General features: G+C 38.4%; 1 protein-coding gene across 1 annotated transcript; it reads right to left on the reverse strand.

The window, feature by feature from the left end:
- Tsen15 (tRNA splicing endonuclease subunit 15) lies at positions 1-21,416 on the reverse strand. The gene is made up of 5 exons (XM_027934932.2): positions 21,251-21,416; positions 18,456-18,537; positions 17,863-17,998; positions 1,076-1,217; positions 1-486 (listed from the first exon to the last, which is right to left on the reverse strand). Exons 1-5 carry the CDS (start codon positions 21,374-21,376, stop codon positions 466-468), a joined length of 507 nt encoding a protein of 168 aa, XP_027790733.2. The 5' UTR covers positions 21,377-21,416; the 3' UTR covers positions 1-465.
- Between the last annotated feature and the right edge of the window lie 952 nt (positions 21,417-22,368).

Consider the following 22,368-nt stretch of genomic DNA (forward strand, 5'->3'; position numbering starts at 1 on the left):
TCAAATAAATCTTTTACTTTATACAAAAGATGGAAAAGCAGGCAGAAATAAACTCTCCACATTTCACAATATACATGAAGTGCCAGCTCAAGCTAGCTACAGAGGTCAGAAGGCGCTGGGAGAGCAGAGTAAGGGAAGAGGTGGTGGTTTCAATGACGAGCCAGCAGCAGCAGCTGAGTGTGGGTGAGGAAGAGGTACAGCGGTTCCACCCCTCTGAACACATCCTCAGCATAAATATGAGTACAACTGTAACTAAACTGTCTCTAATAAGAGTTCTAGAGCAACAACTCTATGGTTTTAAGCAATACAAAATCTTTTATCTGAAAAAGTTTTATTCTTCAGAAAGAAAACTTATGGAATGAGAAGAGCTAAATCGACTCTGACTATGTCCGAGATAAAAGATAAAGCAGTTAAATGGGTCTGAAATTCAATCTTTTATGAATAAAGTGTTGAGAAGTACAGATGTCATCTTCTAAGGGTAATATTCTGAAATATAAACAAAAAAAAGTTCAAAATGCAACTTTTTTCTGAGTCATGTAATTAAATGCAAAATTAGAAAGCTATTTAATGTAATTATCCCATTATGCCAACAAAGTATGAAAGAAATAATATACAAAACATTCATTTTATTAAAATGTCCCTGTTAAATGTCAATGAATTTAATATCTCCTAAAGAAGTGTTCTTTTAGTTAGAACTACTAATAATAGTAATAATCCTTATTACCTCCTCATAAAGATTATGTTAAAAAATTCAGTAAAATGTAACTAATTTCCCAACTTCTTTTAACATCGCATTTCAGTTACTCACTGAATAATTAAATGCATACCTTCATGAAATACTCTGGGAAACTATGAAATTCTCCACAGAGGTGGGGAGTCAAACAATTTTTGCAAAAATAATAAGGAAGATATTACTCTGTACAAAACAGTTTTCTGAAGTATGAAAATGTAACTTTTTTTCTTGAATATTTCTACGGCAAAAGAAGCAATCGTTCCATGAATGACTTAATTCACATTTTAAAATTTTGTCATGATTTTCCTTTTTCAGTTTATTGACAGTTATCTGAAAACTGACCTGAGGGTCTGGCAGCATAAACCCGTCAGTGAGTTTATAATAGACTATTGTAGAATCAGACTCCACGATGGCGAGAGTGAAAGACATCGGCAAATCCGGATTCCCTCGCAGTTTCTGAGATGCCTTCAAGATGTCCCTTATCCTGAAAATAAAGACATGATATACTTAGGAGTTACACTCACTCAGCTGAGAATAAGACTGAATACTGTGAAATCTTGGGAAGAGGCAGGTGATTATATTACAATGCTGAGGAAATGTCTGAAGGCTGAAAATAAGTATCTCAGCTCTTCTCACACAGGAAATCCTGCACGTAAGTGCTATCTGTTGACTCTGAGTCCTTTTCAAAAGCATTCCCCTTTTTGTCCTTATCAACTGTATTCTGTCCTTATCAACCTACTAAGGGGGCTAACACTGTCCTGTGTATATAAATTGACTAACGGCCACAGGTGTTATTTTTTTTCAATTATCCAACATGGTGTTATATAGTGGAACAATTGGTATTCAGGTATGGTTCTAAAAAATAGACTGTAATAAACTTCACCCCCATGTTTTTATATGGTGGTTATGAATTACTATCTTTCAATGGTTATATAACAATCTACTGATTCCTACTTCACCTAGTCATTTCTCTATTGTTATAAAGTTATTTTGGTTTAATTTGGGAGGCAGAGAAGAGTGATCCTAATAAACTGTCATGGTCCTCTTTGTACATACGACTGTTTCTTTTTTAATATTTCTAGTTTTCCCAAGTATCAGAATTATTAGATATGAGTAGAGATACTTTTGTGGTTCTCTGTATGTATTCTGACACTTAAAGAAAATTAAGAGAAAAATATACAAAGAAATAAAACTTAAAAAAATTTTTTTTGGTAATGTTAGTATTTCTGTGTGCTTGCTGTGGAAAATAAATAAACAAAATCTAATATAAAGGTCCTCAAAGGATTATTAGCCTTTGACCACACATTAAAAATCCTTATTACCTACTCATAAAGATTATGTTCAAAAATTCAGTAAAATGTAACTAACTTCCCAAGGAGCTTTCTTAAACAGGCAAATAAAAAATGGTCAGCTGTTTTTTTAATTAAGCCAACCAATTTTCTAGAAATTGGAAAAAGATTTGCTAGTATATTACTATTCTACAACTGAATATATATTCTGATTCCAATTACACATATGTTAAATATACTTGATATTATACTGAAGGTCTCTGATGATTTGTTTTTCTATTGATATGGGTGGATTTATGTCTGTCATTTAGATTCTTGTATCAATCTGTTTTGTTCCTTTGATCTTCTTTTACCATGTTCTTTTGTATTAAATTGATACTTTCTAGAGCACTATTTTCTTATTTGTTTTTATTATAGTTTCTAAGTCTCTTAGTGGTGTCTCTAGAGGTTACCATGGAATCTTATCACAATTTACCTCAGATTAATACTAACCTACTAAAATACAGAAACTGCTCCACTATACCTTTATTCCTTTTATATCTTTGTGCAATTATTGTTGTACATTATCTGTATGATATAAATTCATAAATACAATGTTATAACTATTTACATAAAACCTTCAGTCTTTTTTTTCAGTGCTAGGGATTGAACACAGGGCCTCGCTCATGCTAGACAAGTGCTACACCTCTAAGCTATATCCCCCATCCCTAATCTTAAGCTTTTAAAAAGTTAATAGGAAAAATAAGAAGATATATTAAGGTCTTTCATATTAACATATTTGACATTTCTGGCATTCTTCATTTCTTTACTCTCTGATGTCATTTCCTTGTTCCATATAGCTCCATTTCCTCCCTCAAGCTTTCTGTTAAAATTGTCATATATATTACTTGTTAATATGCTATAAACCTTGTCAGCTGACAAAGTGCAAAGGCAATTTAATGGGGAATATCTTTTCAACAAGTGGTGCTATAAAATGAAGATGGTCTACCTCTAAGTCTACATAACACTATAAAAAGGTTTTACAAGCCATCAAGTAGTCATTGAATACAAATACCAGTTTTATTACCTTACAAACTGAGACAAAATGTTTGTATACACCACTCTCTCCATGGTTACTGCTAAAAACAAATACTAACTCAAATATACTAAGGTACACTGTGCCCTTAGTGGAAATATAGAAAATGTTCTGTTACAGATAGCTGATCCCAGAATCTGACTTAGTCCTTAAAATATAATATCCCACCATGTTGAACTACATGACAGAGAGCGAGATTCCTACGAGCAGTTTACTTCAGAGAGATTCATACAAAGAAACTGCAGACATTAATCAGATACTTCATTACTCGGCACTAATGGGAAGTGACACTTGATAAAATAGCATTCCTTATATCATCAATGCAAATCTCAGTGTAATTAAACATTTTGCTTCTTCAAAAGTGGCAAACCAATATCTAAATTAATAGTCACAGGAAAAGATTAATTTTTATATAGTGCCCACCTTGTATTAATCTTTTTTTTCTAAAATGGTAAGAACACTACAAATTGACTATAATTTTAATTTATCTTAATTTTCTGTTGCATATATCCCAGTTATTTCTCAATATGCAATATACATAAAAACACTGCAGTGCCATAAGTTAAAAATTTGTTTCTCTAAACATCCCTAACTGGCAAATGAGAATAAGATGACACAAGAATGAAAAGAAACCTACCGAAATAATTTTTACACATTTTCTCTTCTTCAAAATATGATACAGTTTAAAGCAAAGGGAGTGTGTGTCTAAGGTCAACTGTGTGAGAATTCTAGCCCTTAAACTGAAATTTAGGATAGAAATTTCCATCTCATTCACTGTTCTTCTTTCATTCTCAATTGATACTTGTTTTCAGAGTTCTTTGAATATAAACAGCAAAACATTTTCAGAAATATTCAAAACACCCATGTGGGAAAGCTGAAGGCTTGAAAATTAGCTCAGAGTTGTAAAGGGGGTTTTGTTTTCAGAGTTGAGGGAAATCACTGTCAAAAATGAAATGGAAGTTCCCATCTCTGAGCTCTTATTATCCTATTTGGTAGTCTGTATATTGGGAAAACTACCAATGAATCTTCACAGTAATATCAGAATAAAATAGTTTTTCTGACTCTGTTACCTAAAGCACACTTGGAAAGTCTTACCAAGTTTCTTGTTCAGGATTTTAGCTAATCTATTTTTATTATACGTACCCACTGAAGACCTTTCTTGTTTGTTTCTATGAGATACTATCTATGAGATACTGCATAAATCCATAAAAGTATTTACTTTGTCTTTAAGTCAGCAGACGGTGTTTTCTCGATTTATTAACAACAATAACAACAAAGAGTTTTGAAGTTCTACTTAAAAACTCACACATACTTGTAAAGATGCTGAGAATGGCGAAGCATCACCAGAATGTTAAAACTCACTTAATTTCAAAAAAACTCATGGGAAAAGTCCCATCTAAAGAAAAAGATCTATAAAATCATGGCTGTTGATTATCAGCAACAAAATTTGTTGTTCACAGATTTTCCCCTCTCATAACTGTTCACTGACAAGCTCTACAAATTGAAGAAAATAAGGTGATTCTAAAGCTTATTATAACTAACTTGACAAGAAACCTGAAGTAAATACACAGTTAATGCTATTCAGCTAATGTCCTTAGCCCAAGTTATTTAAATATCTTCCACGAATCTTAACATTGTTTTTTTGTTTGTTTGTTTTTAGGGTTTTTTTTTTTTTTGGTAATGATCCTAAAATAGAGACTAAGTTATCTCTGGAGATTTAGAGTGAGGACAAGAAGTTGAAGAAAACATTACTTTTAACTATAAATCTTGTTGAAATAGAGTGCAGTATGGGTTAAAATTAGTATTCATTGCAATGCACAGAACATAGTGTTTCCTTCTGTCCTCAATGTGGCCAAACTGGTGTGTGCTGCAGCCTTATCAATAAAAGGTACTAACTCCTTGATATGCCTCAGGATGTAATGGGATGATACATATAATGCAACTCTGAAATACAATGCAAAATTAACTTGATGCCAGAGGCACCAAGAAGCCATATTCATCCACTAGCCAGTCCTAAAGGAAAGTTCCACAGATAACAGAACACCTCCTCAGGAATCATGCCAATCCCTTCCTAGAAAAAAAAAAAAAATCAAAGCAGTTGAAATCTCAAGAGGATTTACTGAACAATCAAGTGCCTGTGTGGCTATTCCCTCAGTGGGAAATTATTCTGCTAAAATAAATTAGAAGATCCCCCACACCCCCCTTTTTTTTGAAGGGAGGAGAAAAAGATGCTGTGTCAGTTGAAAGAAGCTGCCAGACTCGGAGGTTTCACCAGCAAGCAGACGTAGGGCGAGGACACACACATCCTGATGTGAAGGAAGCCAAATGACAGCAGGAACTTCACTAGTTATTAGATCTGAGGCATCAGATAAAACAGCGGTCATTAAATAAATTATAATAAGGACTATGCTTTTCAAAGGGGAATATTTTTCAGTTACAGGGAAATAATAATGGAGCATCCGATTTCAGTAAAATGTGTGGCATTTTAGGATTAAATTGCTTAACTAAAAATATCTCTGGTTATGTTCCAAAGAAGTAACTCAGTGCTTGTAACCCTTTATTCCACCATTAACACAGTTCTTTCCCCCAAAACCAGGGGAAAAAAAACAGGTACAAAAGGGTGGGGTGAATATAGATGAGGAAGAATTTAGCTAAATTCTTCACTAAAAGGAAAGGACAGCATTGGCAGTCTGCCTCTTCAAATTTGTGATTGTTCTCTGTCCTCCGATGCACATTATAGTTACAATGTAAAGTGTGGGAAATGGTGATAAATCCTGCAAGTAAATGGATTTTCCAGACAGTCTAAATTTTGGAAACTCTTGGAAGGATGCTTATAATATATACTTTGTTCTTTGGGCATTTTAGTAAGTCTCTGCTGCAGATATTTAGTCATTCAACAAATACTTACTTAGCACCTGGTATCAGATACCAGGCTAGGCACTGAGGATACAGTAATGTTCAGAACAAAGTCCCTGCATACTGCTTGGTGAAATTAGCCAACCCGAAAGGGCTACATTTTATATGATTACACCTGTTTAACTTTGTGAAAAAGGAGAAACTGGCTGCTTCTTGGACCCTGCTCCTACCAGAGCATACAACAAGCACTAAGCAGCCGAATTACGGCTCCCGGAACTGAGCCCGCGGAGACTGCTTCTTGGAGCTTACATTTATAGGAGCTTACACCGAGCACGGAGCGGCCGAGTTCCGGCTCCCGGAACTTCCCTGGCCCGGGGCTAGGAGCCCGCGGAAACTGCTTCTTGGTCCGGGTCCTGCTGAGGGCCGGTCAGGACTCACCCAGTGCTTTGGTTGCCCGGCAAGGGGAACGAAATGCTGCCATTCGCATAGGATACCAACATGGCAGAGATCTGATGTCTGCAGAAAGCGGCGGAGGAGGGAACTTCATCAATACCAGTGGTGACATAAGCAGTTGGTCTCCTGGTAGGGGGGGTGAGGCACAGTCACCCGAGTCTCCTCAATTTGTCGTCGAGCCAGAGGGAAGGAGCCGGGCCGCCGCCAGCGCCCGGAGCAGGCCCAGTGGCTCGCCAGCGTGGTGACCGCGTGACCCCAATTGGAGAGGGGGCGGAGCGGAGCCGCCACCCGCAACCGCAAGGTGGGCAGACCCGCGACCCAGTGGTACATGGGCGTGGTAGGAGGGGCAGGGCAGAGCCGCGGTTCGCGCTGTGACGAATGAGCGTGCAAGGTAAACAGACCTGTGACAGCCTGGCGGGTCAGGCCCAGTGGCCTGCCAGTGTGGTACACACGTCACCCCAACTGGAGTAGGGGCAGAGCAGATCCTTCTCCCACGCCCGGATCAGGCCCTGCCGGTGTGGTGGTCACGTGACCCCAATTGGAGTGGGGGCGGAGCGGAACCGCCACCCGTGCCCGCAGGGTGAGCAGACCAGTGATCAACCTGCAGATCAGGCCCAGGGGTCCGCAGGCGTGGTAGGAGGGGCAGGGCAGATCCGCCGCCCGCGCCTCCAAGGTAGGCAGACCTACAACAGACCAGCGGATCAGGCCCAGGAGCCTGCCGGCGTGGTACAAACACCACCCTAATTGGAGTAGTGGCAGAGCAGAGTCGCCGCCCGTGCCAGGAACAGGCCCAGCGTCCTGCAGGCGGGGTAGTCACGACACCCCAATTGGAGTAGGGGCAGAGCAGAGCCTCCACCCGTGCCCGAAAGGTGGGCAGATCTGCGACCGACCAGCGGGACAGGCCCAGTGGCCTGCGGGTACGACAGACACGTCACCCCATTTGCAGTAGTGGCAGAGTAGAGCCGCCGCCCGCGCCTGCAGGGTAGGCAAACCTGCAACCGACCGGCGGATCAGGCCCGGTGGCCTGCCGGCGTGGTACACTCGTCACCCCAATTGGAGTAGGGGCAGAACAGAGCCGCCGCCAGCTCCCAGAACAGGCCCAGTGACCTGCCGGCGTGGTAGCCACGACACCCCAATTGGAATAAGGAGAGAGCAGAGCCGCCGCCCGCACCTGCAGGAAAGATACGCAAGCAGTATGAAAAGACAAGGAAAGAAAGGACCACAAGCAATGCAGGTCAACGCAACTTTAGAAGAGGTAACAGCTGCAGCAGATGGAATGTCAGATAAAGAATTCAGGATATACATGCTTCAGATGATCTGGAGTATCAAGGAAGACATTAAACAGCAAAATCAGACAATGAAAGATCACTTCGACAACGAATTACGCAAACAAATCCAGGAAGCAAAGGATCAACTATACAGGGAGATAGAGGTGATAAAAAACAAACAAACAGAAATCCTAGAAATGCAGGAAGCAATAAACCAACTTAAAAACTCAATGGAGAATACTACCAGCAGAGTAGAACACTTAGAAGATAGAACATCACACAATGAAGACAAAGTATTTCAACTGGAAAAGAACATAGACAGCTCAGCAAGACTGTTAAGAAACCATGAGCAGAACATCCAAGAAATATGGGATAACATTAAGAGACCAAACTTAAGAGTCATTGGGATACAGGAAGGTACAGAGCTCCAAACCAAAGGAATGAGAAGTCTATTCAATGAAATAATACAAGAAAACTTCCCAGACTTGAAGAATGAGACAGAACCCCAAATCCTAGAAGCCTACAGGACGCCGAATGTGCAAAATCATAAGAGATCCACACCTAGACACATTATAATGAAGATGCCCAACATACAGAATAAGGAGAGAATTTTAAAAGCTACAAGAGAAAGGAAGCAGATTACATTTAGGGGTAAGCCAATCAGGATAACAGCTGATCTGTCAACACAGACTCTGAAAGCTAGAAGATCCTGGAATAACATATTTCAAACACTGAAAGAAAATGGGTTCCAACCAAGAATTGTGTATCCAGTGAAATTAAGCTTCAGGATGGAGGATGAAATTAAAACCTTCCACGATAAACAAAAGTTTAAAGAATTCGCAGCTAGAAAACCATCTCTTCAAAACATCCTCGCCAAAGCATTACAGGAAGAGGAAATGGAAAATAACAATGAAAACCAACAGTGGGAGGTAGGACAGTAAAGGGGGGGGGGGATAATCAAAGAGGAAAACAAACCATGTTTAGTAACAGAAATAAACAAATATGGCTCGAAGAACAACCCATATCTCAATAATAACCCTAAATGTTAATGGCTTAAACTCACCAATTAAGAGACACAGGCTAGTAGAATGGATCACAAAACAAGACCCAACAATATGCTGCCTACAGGAGACGCATTTGATAGGAAAAGACATACATAGGCTGAAGGTGAAAGGTTGGGAAAAATCATATCACTCATATGGACTTCGGAAACAAGTAGGAGTGTCCATACTCATATCAAATAAAATAGATTTCAAGCCAAAGTTAATCAAAAGAGATAAAGAGGGACACTACATACTGCTTAAGGGAACCATACACCAACAAGACATAACAATCATCAATATTTATGCCCCAAACAATGGTGCAGCTATGTTCGTCAAACAAACTCTTCTCAAGTTCAAGAGTCTAATAGATCACCATACCATAATCATGGGAGACTTCAACACACCTCTCTCGCCACTGGACAGATCTTCCAAACAAAAGTTGAATAAGGAAACTATAGAACTCAATAACACTATTAATAACCTAGACCTAATTGACATATATAGAATATACCACCCAACATCAAGCAGTTACACTTTTTACTCAGCAGCACATGGATCCTTCTCAAAAATAGATCATATATTATGTCACAGGGCAACTCTTAGACAATATAAAGGAGTAGAGATAATACCATGCATCTTATCTGATCATAATGGAATGAAACTGAAAATCAACGATAAAAGAAGGAAGGAAAAAGCATACATCACTTGGAGAATGAACAATAGGTTACTGAATGATCAATGGGTTATAGAAGACATCAAGAAGGAAATTAAAAAATTCTTAGAGATAAATGAAAACACAGACACAACATATCGGAATCTATGGGACACATTGAAAGCAGTTCTAAGAGGAAAATTCATTGCTTGGAGTTCATTCCTTAAAAAAAGAAAAAACCAACAAATAAATGATCTCATACTTCATCTCAAAATCCTTGAAAAAGAAGAGCAAAACAACAGCAAAAGAAGTAGAAGGCAAGAAATAATTAAAATCAGAGCTGAAATTAATGAAATCGAAACAAAAGAAACAATTGAAAAAATTGACAAAACTAAAAGTTGGTTCTTTGAAAAAATAAACAAAATCGACAGACCCTTAGCGATGCTAGCGAAGAGAAGAAGAGAGAGAACTCAAATTACTAGCATACGGGATGAAAAAGGCAATATCACAACAGACACTTCAGAAATACAGAAGATAATCAAAAACTATTTTGAATCCTTATACTCCAACAAATTAGAAGATAGTGAAGGCATAGATAAATTTCTTAAGTCATATGATCTGCCCAGATTGAGTCAGGAGGATATAGAAAACCTAAACAGACCAATATCAATTGAGGAAATAGAAGAAACCATAAGAAGACTACCAACTAAGAAAAGCCCAGGTCCAGATGGGTATACAGCAGAATTTTACAAAACCTTTAAAGAAGAACTAATACCAATACTTTTCAAGCTACTTCAGGAAATAGAAAAGGAGGGAGAACTTCCAAATTCATTCTATGAGGCCAACATCACCCTGATACCTAAACCAGACAAAGACACTTCAAAGAAAGAAAACTACAGACCAATATCTCTAATGAACCTAGATGCAAAAATCCTCAATAAAATTCTGGCAAATCGGATACAAAAACATATCAAAAAAATTGTACACCATGATCAAGTAGGATTCATCCCTGGGATGCAAGGCTGGTTCAATATACGGAAATCAATAAATGTTATTCACCACATCAATAGACTTAAAAATAAGAACCATATGATCATCTCGATAGATGCGGAAAAAGCATTTGACAAAGTACAGCATCCCTTTATGTTCAAAACTCTAGAAAAACTAGGGATAACAGGAACATACCTCAATATTGTAAAAGCAATCTATGCTAAGCCTCAGGCTAGCATCATTCTGAATGGAGAAAAACTGAAGGCATTCCCTCTAAAATCTGGAACTAGACAGGGATGCCCTCTCTCTCCACTTCTGTTCAACATAGTTCTCGAAACACTGGCCAGAGCAATTAGACAGACGAAAGAAATTAAAGGCATAAAAATAGGAAAAGAAGAACTTAAATTATCACTATTTGCAGATGATATGATTCTATACCTAGCAGACCCAAAAGGCTCTACAAAGAAACTATTAGAGCTAATAAATGAATTCAGCAAAGTGGCAGGATATAAAATCAACACGCATAAATCAAAGGCATTCCTGTATATCAGCGACAAATCCTCTGAAATGGAAATGAGGACAACCACTCCATTCAAAATATCTTCAAAAAAAATAAAATACTTGGGAATCAACCTAACAAAAGAGGTGAAAGACTTATACAATGAAAACTACAGAACCCTAAAGAGAGAAATAGAAGAAGATCTTAGAAGATGGAAAAATATACCCTGTTCATGGATAGGCAGAACTAACATCATCAAAATGGCGATATTACCAAAAGTTCTCTATAGGTTTAATGCAATGCCAATCAAAATCCCAACGGCATTTCTTGTAGAAATAGAGAAAGCAATCATGAAATTCATATGGAAAAATAAAAGACCCAGAATAGCAAAAACAATGCTAAGCAGGAAGTGTGAATCAGGCGGTATAGCGATACCAGACTTCAAACTATACTACAGAGCAATAGTAACAAAAACAGCATGGTACTGGTACCAAAACAGGCGGGTGGACCAATGGTACAGAATAGAGGACACAGAAACCAATCCACAAAACTACAACTATCTTATATTTGATAAAGGGGCTAAAAGCATGCAATGGAGGAAGGATAGCATCTTCAACAAATGGTGCTGGGAAAACTGGAAATCCATATGCAACAAAATGAAACTGAATCCCTTTCTCTCGCCATGCACAAAAGTGAATTCAAAATGGATCAAGGAGCTTGATATCAAATCAGAGACGCGCCGTCTGATAGAAGAAAAAGTTGGCTACGATCTACAGTCGGTGGGGTCGGGCTCCAAATTCCTCAATAGGACACCCATAGCACAAAAGTTAATAACTAGAATCAACAAATGGGACTTACTCAAACTAAAAAGTTTTTTCTCAGCAAAAGAAACAATAAGAGAGGTAAATAGGGAGCCTACACCCTGGGAACAAATCTTTACTCCTCACACTTCAGATAGAGCCCTAATATCCAGAGTATACAAAGAACTCAAAAAATTAGACAATAAGAAAACAAACAACCCAATCAACAAATGGGCCAAGGACCTGAACAGACACTTCTCAGAGGAGGACATACAGTCAATCAACAAGTACATGAAAAAATGCTCAACATCTCTAGCTGTCAGAGAAATGCAAATCAAAACCACCCTAAGATACCATCTCACTCCAGTAAGATTGGCAGCCATTAGGAAGTCAAACAACAACAAGTGCTGGCGAGGATGTGGGGAAAAGGGTACACTTGTACATTGCTGGTGGGACTGCAGATTGGTGCAGCCAATTTGGAAAGCAGTATGGAGATTTCTTGGAAAGCTGGGAATGGAGCCACCATTTGACCCAGCTATTCCCCTTCTTGGTCTATTCCCTAAAGACCTAAAAAGAGCATGCTACAGGGACACTGCTACATCGATGTTCATAGCAGCACAGTTCACAATAGCAAGACTGTGGAACCAACCTAGATGCCCTTCAATAGACGAATGGATAAAAAAAATGTGGCATTTATACACAATGGAGTATTACTCTGCATTAAAAAATGACAAAATCATAGAATTTACAGGGAAATGGATGGCATTAGAGCAGATTATGCTAAGTGAAGCTAGCCAATCCCTAAAAAACAAATGCCAAATGTCTTCTTTGATATAAGGAGAGTAACTAAGAACAGTGTAGGGACGAAGAACAGGAGAAGAAGATTAACATTTAACAGGGATGAGAGGTGGGAGGGAAAGGGAGAGAGAAGGAAAATTGCATGGTAATGGAAGGAGACCCTCAGGGTTATACAGTGGAGGAGGTAGAGAGAGAGGAGGGGAGGGGAGCGGAGAGGTGGGGAGGGGGGAGGGGGGAGGATGGGAAAGGCAGTGGAGCACAACAGACACTAGTATGGCAATTTGTAAATCAATGGATGTGTAACTGATGTGATTCTGCAATCTGTGTATGGGGTGAAGGTGGGAGTTCATAACCCACTTGAATCAAAGTGTGGAATATGATATGTCAAGAAATTTGTAATGTTTTGAACAACCCACAATAAAAAATTTAAAAAAAAAAAAAAAGAGAAACTATAGAGAAAGTAAAAAGTTCAACAGCTGTTGGAGAGGAGGCTGGAATGGGCAGAGGAGATGAACAGCCAAAGCACAGGGGATTTTTTTAGGGCACTGAAGTTATTGTGTATGCAATGGTGCACACATGACATTAGGTGTTTTTCAAAAGCCATAGGACTGCATCTGCATAATGAAAAGAATGAACTCCAGGGGGATGGGGTTGTGACTCAGTGGTAGAGCACTTGCCTAGCATGGGTGAGGAACTGGGTTCAATCCCCAGCACCACATAAAAATAAACAAATAAAATAAAGGTATTGTGTCCACCTACAATCATAAAAAAAAAAAAAAGATGAACTACAAAGTATGCACTTTCGTTAATGTGTCAATTAATGTGATTAATTATAACAAATGTACCATATTAATGCAAGATATCAACAGAGGAAACACTATCTGGACCAGGGCTTATAGGGAAATCCTCATACTTAATCACATTTTGTGTAAATCTGGAATTGTTCGAGAAAAATAAATTACACACACATGCACGCACACACTCTAAGACTTTGGCTTGAGCTTCAGAATGAACAGAGTTGCCATTTAAAGACCTGGGGAAATGTAAGGAGCAAATGTAAGGGCAAATCAAGACTTCTTTTTGGACATGCTGATTTGAGATGCCGTTTTCACTGCAGTGGAGACAGCAAATAGGCTTTAAATAGAGGGGTCTGAAGTTCATAGGGGAGGCTGAAGTGGAGATTAAAATTTGGGAGTCATCAGTATTTTGAAATACTGATAAAATACAAAGAAACCCAAAACTGTGAAAACAAATGAGGCTACTTAGGGAGTGAGTATAATTCTTTATGGCTTGGAAGACTGAGCCATATAGCACTTAACCAGCAAACAAAAACGTTCTGGAGAAGTGAAGAAATGGCAAGTGATGGAGTTACTTAACCTTCTCAAGTCCCCAAGTGATATTCTTGCACTAACAGTTGGTTATTTCCTATATCCTAACAGATGTAGAATTGATATCCATCACAGAAAATAGAAACAAGCATTACAATTCCTAAAATCTTACTCAAATTTTTCCCTCCTTTGTTTCAAGAGTGTTTCCTTGTAGTAGCAAAACTCTGCATCTAATTTTCTCTTACTTTTGAATGAATAGGTCTTCCAATTCCTTAATTCTTACTAGGTTCTTCTCCAAATATGGCTTCTCAGAAGTAGGGTTATTTTTAAAATATTCTTTCTCTTTCTTTCCCTCTTCTCCTCCCCTCCTCTATCATTCCCATCTCTCACTTCACATACTTTCTCTCTCACAGACATCACGCTGCTTTGCAAACATACATGCACAATCCAGGGCTTTCTCACCAGCTGCTGGCAATTCCTCCATCTGCCACTACTCATGCCCAGTCATAATGAACAATTTGCAATTTGCAGGCTTTCTCAGCCCTCAGAACTTTGCCCAGAAGGTATTACTTCTGCCAGGAACATCCATCCCTCTTCTGTATTATATGTCTGTGCATAATTAAACAACTTCTCCTCTAGCAAGTCTTCCCAGACTCACCTAAATCCCATACCACTAGTAGAGGTTCAGTCTTCTACCTCTGCAGCCCTCTTCAGTGCCTTGGACGTATCTCTCATTACATTTATCCCCTGGACATAAATGTCTATCCATCTTGGCTCTAGACTGTCATAATCTCATGGGAAAATCTGGGATATTTTGTACTCTTAAACCCAGGTATCTAATAATAAATGAGTAACTTAGAAAAATAATAGGACAATCTACAATTTACCGTTTATCCCCTCCCCAAACCAAAACACGCTTCTGTTTTGCCACTAGTCTACAATTATATTCATATTCATTTATGAATATATGTTAAAGCTTAAGTTAAAAGTGTAAGCATAGACATTTAGATCATTTTTACTAAGGGTATATCATTTTAGAGTAAGAACAATAAATAAAATTTTAATTTTCCCCACATAGTTCAGGGTTTATAATATTGATTCTTTTCCTTCTTCCCATAAAATACTAATGCAATAGATTTAAAAAAATAATTGGTCAATTTATATTATCTAGGTGACTACATGATATATTACTGGGATAATGTAAACGGCTAATAAAATATTTTCAAAAGTAATCATGTCCTTGAAAGAAAAATTACTATTGACAGGTCTTTAAAAACTATATTAGGAGAAATTAATTCTGTCAAAACAGAAGGGACAGTTCACTTAACTCAATGTAGGAAGAAAAAGGAGTGCATTCCTTTGAAAACAACACTGTGGCAAGTAGGTATGATCCAAAAATCAAGCATCAGATTAAGAAAATCAGAGGCTAGGAATCCTAACTTTGACTGCAGGACTCATTTCTTATGTTTATTGAATTGTTTTCATTTCTCCTTAGGAATAACTTTAACTGAACAAAAATTTTGTCCAAAAGAGTAAATGGCAAAATTTCTTAGACCTTTACTTTATGACAGCTGAACTAGCAGATGAGCAATTTAGTGCATGGAATTTGAAGTGTTTTCATAATTTCTAGAGTAACATTCAGACTTGAAAGAGATGCCAGGAAAGAACATACTGTAGGATTGTTTGTCCTCACTAGGGAAATATTTTATAATTAAGTTGTAGTTAACTAACAAATGACAGAGTTTGGTCAGGTTTTACAAACAATAGATTCTAAAGCTTGGGAACACCAATAAAGGAGATGACGATCAAGCATTATACGCTCTTTGTAAATAATATGAAACTACCTCCAGCAAACTGCCAACTCCGCTGGCTCTCTGGTTTTATATTTTTCCAGTTTCCCCATTTTTTATGGTGTTTTGGGGGGACTAGGGATTGAACCCAGGAACACATTACTACTGAACCACATCCCCAACACCTTTTTTTTGGACCCAATACCTTTATTTTATTTATTTATTTTTACGTGGTGCTGAGGATCACATACTAGGCAAGTGCTCTGCCACTGAGCTACAGCCCCAGCTCCCCCAGCTTCTCTATTAATAAAAATATGATTAAAGTTTCTCAGGAATGCAGAGCATTAAAAAAACCCCAAAACATTCCATGTTCAAGCGGTTAAGCAGCAAAGCCTAAATAGTATTTTATAACTGGGTATTGTGTAGTATATGGCAAGTAATTTTTTTCTAATAGTAAATATCAAAGTTGGAAAATTACTTCTTTATTTATTTTATTTTAATTTTTTTTGGAGGGGTTGTACCAGAGATTCAACTTAGGGCCACATCCCCAGCCCTATTTTGTATTTTATTTAAGACAGGGTCTCACTGAGTTGCTGAGGCTGGCTTTGAACTCACAATCCTTCTGTCTCAACCTCCCAAGCTGCTGGGTTTACACCACTGCACCCAGCAGCAAGTTACTTCTTAATATAAAATTAATATTCCTGACACAATGTAATCCATTCAAATTCTAACAGGCTTTCTTGATTGAGAATCAAAAGGGGAAGGTAGCATTAAAAGGTCCTGAGAACAATATATACTAGCCAAACCCCACTTTATCATAAGAGATGAGATTACTTTTGTGATGAAGGAAAGAGCTATGCCAGGTACATGGAAGGGGCTCTGGGATGGCTGGAAAAGTTCTTGCTCCTCACTTGATCATAGTTACAACGGTTAGAGTATCTGCTTTATGATAACTCTTTAATCCATATATTTGTATTGTGTGGTTTTCTGAATCTGGTTTTATTTTACAATAAAATATTTTTTAAATGCCAATAAAGTAGGAAGAATTCTAATAGCTAAGAAACAGCTTTTTATATGTAAAATTATGATAAAACAAATGGCTTGTATACCTTGGATGAAATATGACTATATTCAAATTAAGAAGTTTTTCATTAATAAACACCCCAAAAACAATGAAGGATGAAGTTAAAACTGGAAAACACAGCCAACAAAACATACTGTCAAGAATGTTTAAAGAACTCATACAAATTAATGAGAAAACTACAAACAATCCAATAGGCAAAGAATATGCACAGACATTTAAGAAAGGAAATAACTACATCAAGAAATGTTCAATATTACTAGTAAACAGAAAAATGCAAATTAAGACATTCAGATAATCCATTCAACTGGCAAAAACTTATATGACAATACCAAATGCTGAAGACAATAAGATTCCAAAGGATTTTGTTTACATTGGTAAAAAGTAATGAGGCAACCACTTTGGAAGTAGTTTGCAATTATCTCCTAAAGACGAACATCAGTAGCACTCTATCATCAGAAGAGCAGACGTAAAAACTGTAGTACAATAACACAATGGAAAGTTATCTAGTAGTCCAACAAAATGCACAATGGATTAATTTTAGAAACACAGTATTAAGTGTGTAAGATGAGCCTCAAAAAATTACATACTTTTTTATAAAATTAAAAACATCTAGGGCTGGGGTTGTGGCTCAGAGCCAGAGCACTTGCCTAGTATGCGTGAGGCACTGGGTTTGATGCTCAGCACCATACAAATAAAATAAAGATATTGTGTCCACCTATAACTAAAAAATAAACATTAAAAAAAAAATCTCCTTATTGAACATAGGATTCAGGATAACTTATCTTAGGTCAGTAGAAGTAGGAAAGAAGAGATCCATAAGATCTAATGTCAGTCATTGTTAAGAATACAGCTTTTTTTGGGTGACCGGTTTGGAGATTCTTGTTACAGTATCAGTAACTAATTAAGTAAATAAATAAAAAACAATCAAGAACTAATAATGAGAGTATATCATGAAATAAATATATATGTAATTCAGTTCTGTGCAGCTAAGATTTTTTTATAAAGGCCCCACCAGCTTTCTTTGATTTCAACTTGCATGTTGATCACACTCTTCACCACTTCCTACGGTAAGTATGATTTGTATCATATGATGCATCTTACATATCTCTTGTTTTCTGCAAAGGTCTTGCCTCCTTACCAAGAATATAAATATTTCCCACTTCCTTTGATTTCTGTTAAAATAAGACCAAAACCACCTGCTCACCTTTGATGGCTGAGGGAAGCAGAGATGGGTGTAGGCAACACAGTCTGTAACCCTTCCCCTTCTATCTCAGTACCAACCAGGCAGATGAGCTGAAGTTCAGGTAATCCCACACAATTTACTTCATACCAACTTTTACCTGAAAGAATATCATTGAATGCACAACAATGTTTGTCAAAAACAAAAGATGAAAATTCCAAACTTCTACCTAATCCTCAGCTGAGTATACAATACTCATAATACTACCTCTCTCTCTATTTTCCACTCTTTTCTGTTACCTAGTTATTCCCAGTGTAAATGAATAAACCATTACAAAGTTAACTGGCAAAATTCATAGCAATCATGGGGCTGGGGTTGTGGCTCAGTGGTACAGCGCTTGCCTCAAGTGTGCGAGGCACTGGGTTCGATTCTCAGTACCACATATAAATAAAAAATAAAGGTCCATCAACAACTAAAATAACTAAAATAAAATTTTAAAAAGTTCACAGCAATCATAAACGATATATTATTATATATCAACAATGCTATATCCCAAACCAACTCCCCAAGCCCCCACCACAACTCCAATAACCAAGAAATATAAACAAACAACTTACTCTCCATGAGGTCCAGGTAAACCAAGAATGCTATATAAACTTGAGAGGCATCTCCAATATTTAATTCCATCATTTCTAAATACTGAAAATCAAAATATAATTGTCAAATAGAGAAGGAAAAATCTCTTAATATTTTCTTTCAATCAAAACATATTCACAACACACACAAACACACACACTCTTATATAACTGTCTTCTAGATTTAGTGGACATTAAAAGGCAATATAAGATCTGATCTATCTAAAGAATCTGTACTTGTTAGATTAAACATATACATACGGTGTTCTCTCCAGTATTCACAAGAGATTGGTTTCAGGACCTTCCCCTACGACCTAACCCCACAGATTCTAAAATTCAAGATGCTCAAGTCCTTTATATAAAATGTATATAACTGATGCACATCCTCCTGTATACTTTAAATTAGATTACTTATAATATATAATACAATGTAAATACCATGTAAATAGTTGTTATACTTTATTGTTTAGGTAATAATGATAAGATAAATAGTCTGTACATGTTCACTACAGATGCATTTTTTTTTCCAAATACTTCCACTCTGAGGTTGGTTGAACCTGAGGATGCAGACAAAAATATGGAAGGTTGACTCTACTTAAAACTCTTAGGCAAATAACAATATGTGAGTGATTAAAACCATGTGAGTAGAATAAAAAAAAAAAAAAACATGGTAGAGGAGCTCTACTCCGGGATTGGTTGGTGAATATTTCATGATATAAATGGGACACAAGTTAAGTCCTAGGGGACATGTATAATTTTAATAAACAGAGAAGCAGAGATAGTATGGGAGATCACCACACATATTCAAGAAAGAAATCTGCCTGAGTAGAGAAAACTTCAATAGGATTTTTGTTGGGACATGTTAGTGGAGACTCTGTTTCCCTGGCTTCTTACTTGCATGTGGAGAGAATCTGCTAGAACACCACTCCTAGCCTCTCCACCCTTTCTCTCTCAAGAGTAGGGAATTATCTAATTACTGAATTTTAAAGAAGCAAAATTCTGCTTCTTTCAGAATTGCTAGTGGGCAAAAGAACATTTTTTAGGGACTTAACCCTGCAGGAGAAGCTGGAAATTATCAATACATATTAGGGACCAGGTATATAAGCAGACTAATGTAAGGTAAGACAAAAGGAGACGCCACATGCAGGCATATGTGAAGTTACCTTCTCCCATCTGCTTCATGATAAATATACAGGTATAGGAGAAGAAGGGTGTTGAGCTGTCTGCCCCAAACATCAAATGTGTTTGAAAGTGACACTGAAAATGTGATTTGGGGAGAGGTTGCAAGATATTTGTGGCCAAGCCAAAAGTGTGAATTTTATCCATAAACAAACACTGAGGATTTCTAAGAAGGAGAATAATATAATAAAAGGAGTGTATGCCCAAGGATGATGAACCTGATAACATTTTACTGGATTCACTGAAGTCATTTTATTAAGTAATTTTCAAACTGAATTTTTTAAAAGGCAGAACTGTAAACACACTCATTATTATTACTTTTTTTAAAATCAGTTTACTCCTTCAAGTAGAAAAATCAAAAGAAAGATTTGATGATCAGGGTCTATATAGTTATTAGCTTCAAAGAGAAAAAAATCCGCAAATATGAAAATTGTCTGAAAGCAACATCAAATCCAGATTAAAAAAAAAACTGTTACATTAAATACTTATATAGTGCTTTCTACATGTTAATGCTTTACAAAAAATTACTAACACTACGAGGTAAGTACCAATATGCCAGCTTTTTAGGTAAAGAAACTGAGGCATAATGAAATTAAGCAAAGAAACTTTGACATAATAAGATCAAGCAACTCAGACCAAGGTGGGGACAGAACTAAGATTCCCACTGAGGGGGTCTGCATTTGAGTTCATGCTCCTAACCACTATGCTGCTCTCCTTGCTATTGTTTTTCTTTTTATGGCACTGAGCAACATTTCCATGTTACTGTTTCTTTCCTGGGAGGCTGAAAAGAGATAGAGACAGAAGACAAATTCGGGCAAGATTAAAAAAAAATCACTCTTTTCAGACTTCTATCTTCAAAATTTTCCTTTTCTTGACTGTTTCCAGACAATTATCTGTGAATTACAGCTTTCAAACAGAAGAGAGCCAGTCTACTGTACCAGTTCAGTCCCTAAGATTCCTACAAAATTCACATATCTATTCACTGTCTATTCAGGAATTGGGACAATACTGGTATAAGGCAGCAATTCCCCAAGCAGAAGCAAGATAGGTGCTATCTTTATCTTCATTGCTGCTAATCAAGAGTGAGTAGCTCCGCCTTGAGCAAGAACTTCCTCAAAGTTTTCCAAGAAATCTAAAAAATTGGGAATTGGCAGCTGTGCGGAATCAAGGTGCACACCCCGGGTCCGAGGCTAAGTGTAAACGTGACTGCCTAAACGTTATCACTGGCGGTCCTAGATCTCATCCACGGCCCACACGCCGACTTGCACGGTCCCTGGGAACCAGCTAAGCCATGAAAGACGCTCTCTCTGGATAGCAAAACGGACAAGAGTGGAGTGCTTATGAGGGTCTCCAGACTGGGAAGGGAGGGGTCCCATATATGGTCCAGTTTAAGAATGGCTTGGAGCGGGGATGGGGTTGCTAGGAGAGGTGTCAGCCAGGGTTCTACTCATTTAAACAACAAACCATCCTTCGCGCGGACGGTGCGCTTCGGTCCCGCTCGCTAGGCCAGCCGGCCTACTAGAACTCGAGCGCTGCCCGAGAGTTCCGCCTGCCTCAGGGACCGGAACTGGCGCCCTGCTCCTCTCGCGCCTCCTAACCTTCGGGTGGGTGCTCATCCAGGCGTCCGCCGGAGTCCACTTGTGAACGCCGCCGCCATCGCGAACGCCGCCGGAGTCCAGACCACTACAGCCCGGGGTCGGCTCAGAATCGCCACTCTCCTCCATGCCCGCCCGCGCGGCGCTCCCGTGGTGCACCACGACCCGGGCCCGACCAGAAGCAGGGGGGCGCGCGTCAGGGTTCCGCCTCCCACCCACCTCCCCCAGCGCCTGCTCAGAGGGATCAGACGCAGGAAAGTTGGGTCGGTCACTCCCTCTGACCAGGTAGCTAGCACCTGCGCGATCGCACTTTTAATCTGGGCTAATGTAGCGTGAAGGAGGTTCGAGAGTACCCTGAGCCCAGAAGCCCTTAACCCTTCTTCAGCCTGTGCACTTTGTAGCTCTCTGGAAAAAGTGGGGGACGCTTAAATCCTCTTTGCGTTCTCCTTTCCTGGGAGGAGGCGGGGGCTCATTCAATGTCCTGGTCATAGAAATTTAAGCAGAGCCGTAAGTTTAGGGCAGACATACCTTTCAAGGTAAGAAGCACAGTTGTTTATGGATGGTCAGAAGTCAGCATAAGCACGTGACCTGGAGGCCAAGGAGGAGCAGTTTCGACCAGCAGTGAGGACATTATAAACATCTTTATGGATTTACCGAATGACATAGGGGGACCTTTGGAGGCTCCTGTCACGTCTTGGCAGGATCACTCTAATGTGTTGAGAATGGAGTGTAGCAGGCAAGAATAGAAGCAGGGAGTAGTTAGGAGGTCATCACATTAACCAGGACAAGAAAGGATTAACAAAAAGTCCTCGGCAGGATAGAACTTCTACTTCCAAACATGATAGACTAAGAAGCTGCTGCTGAAAGTGACACATAAGGATTTTAATGTGACTCTTGTAACTACCCTCAATGAAGTAAAGCAAAACATGTTTTCAGCAGATGAAAGAGGAACAAAATCTCAGCGGAGGGGCGGGGGGAGGGACTTTTAAAAATCAAATGGACTTTCTATAAATAAAGAAGATAGTTTCAGAAATTTTAAAAGTTGCCTGGCGCAGTGGCTTAGGCCTGTGATATCCCAGCGGCTCAGAAAGCTGAGGCAGGAAGATCGCGATTTCAAAACC

Source organism: Marmota flaviventris, chromosome 12, assembly GCF_047511675.1.
Source record: "Marmota flaviventris isolate mMarFla1 chromosome 12, mMarFla1.hap1, whole genome shotgun sequence".
Taxonomy (NCBI): domain Eukaryota; kingdom Metazoa; phylum Chordata; class Mammalia; order Rodentia; family Sciuridae; genus Marmota; species Marmota flaviventris.

Coding starts and splice junctions, on each gene's coding strand:
- Tsen15 (XM_027934932.2), bottom strand. CDS start 21,376: ATGGAGGAGAGTGGCGATTCTGAGCCGACCCCGGGCTGTAGTGGTCTG. Junction 17,999..18,455: donor TTACCTGGACCTCATGGAGA/GTAAGTTGTTTG, acceptor ATATTCTTTCAG/GTAAAAGTTGGTATGAAGTA. Junction 487..1,075: donor TTATGCTGCCAGACCCTCAG/GTCAGTTTTCAG, acceptor TTTATATTTCAG/AATATTACCCTTAGAAGATG.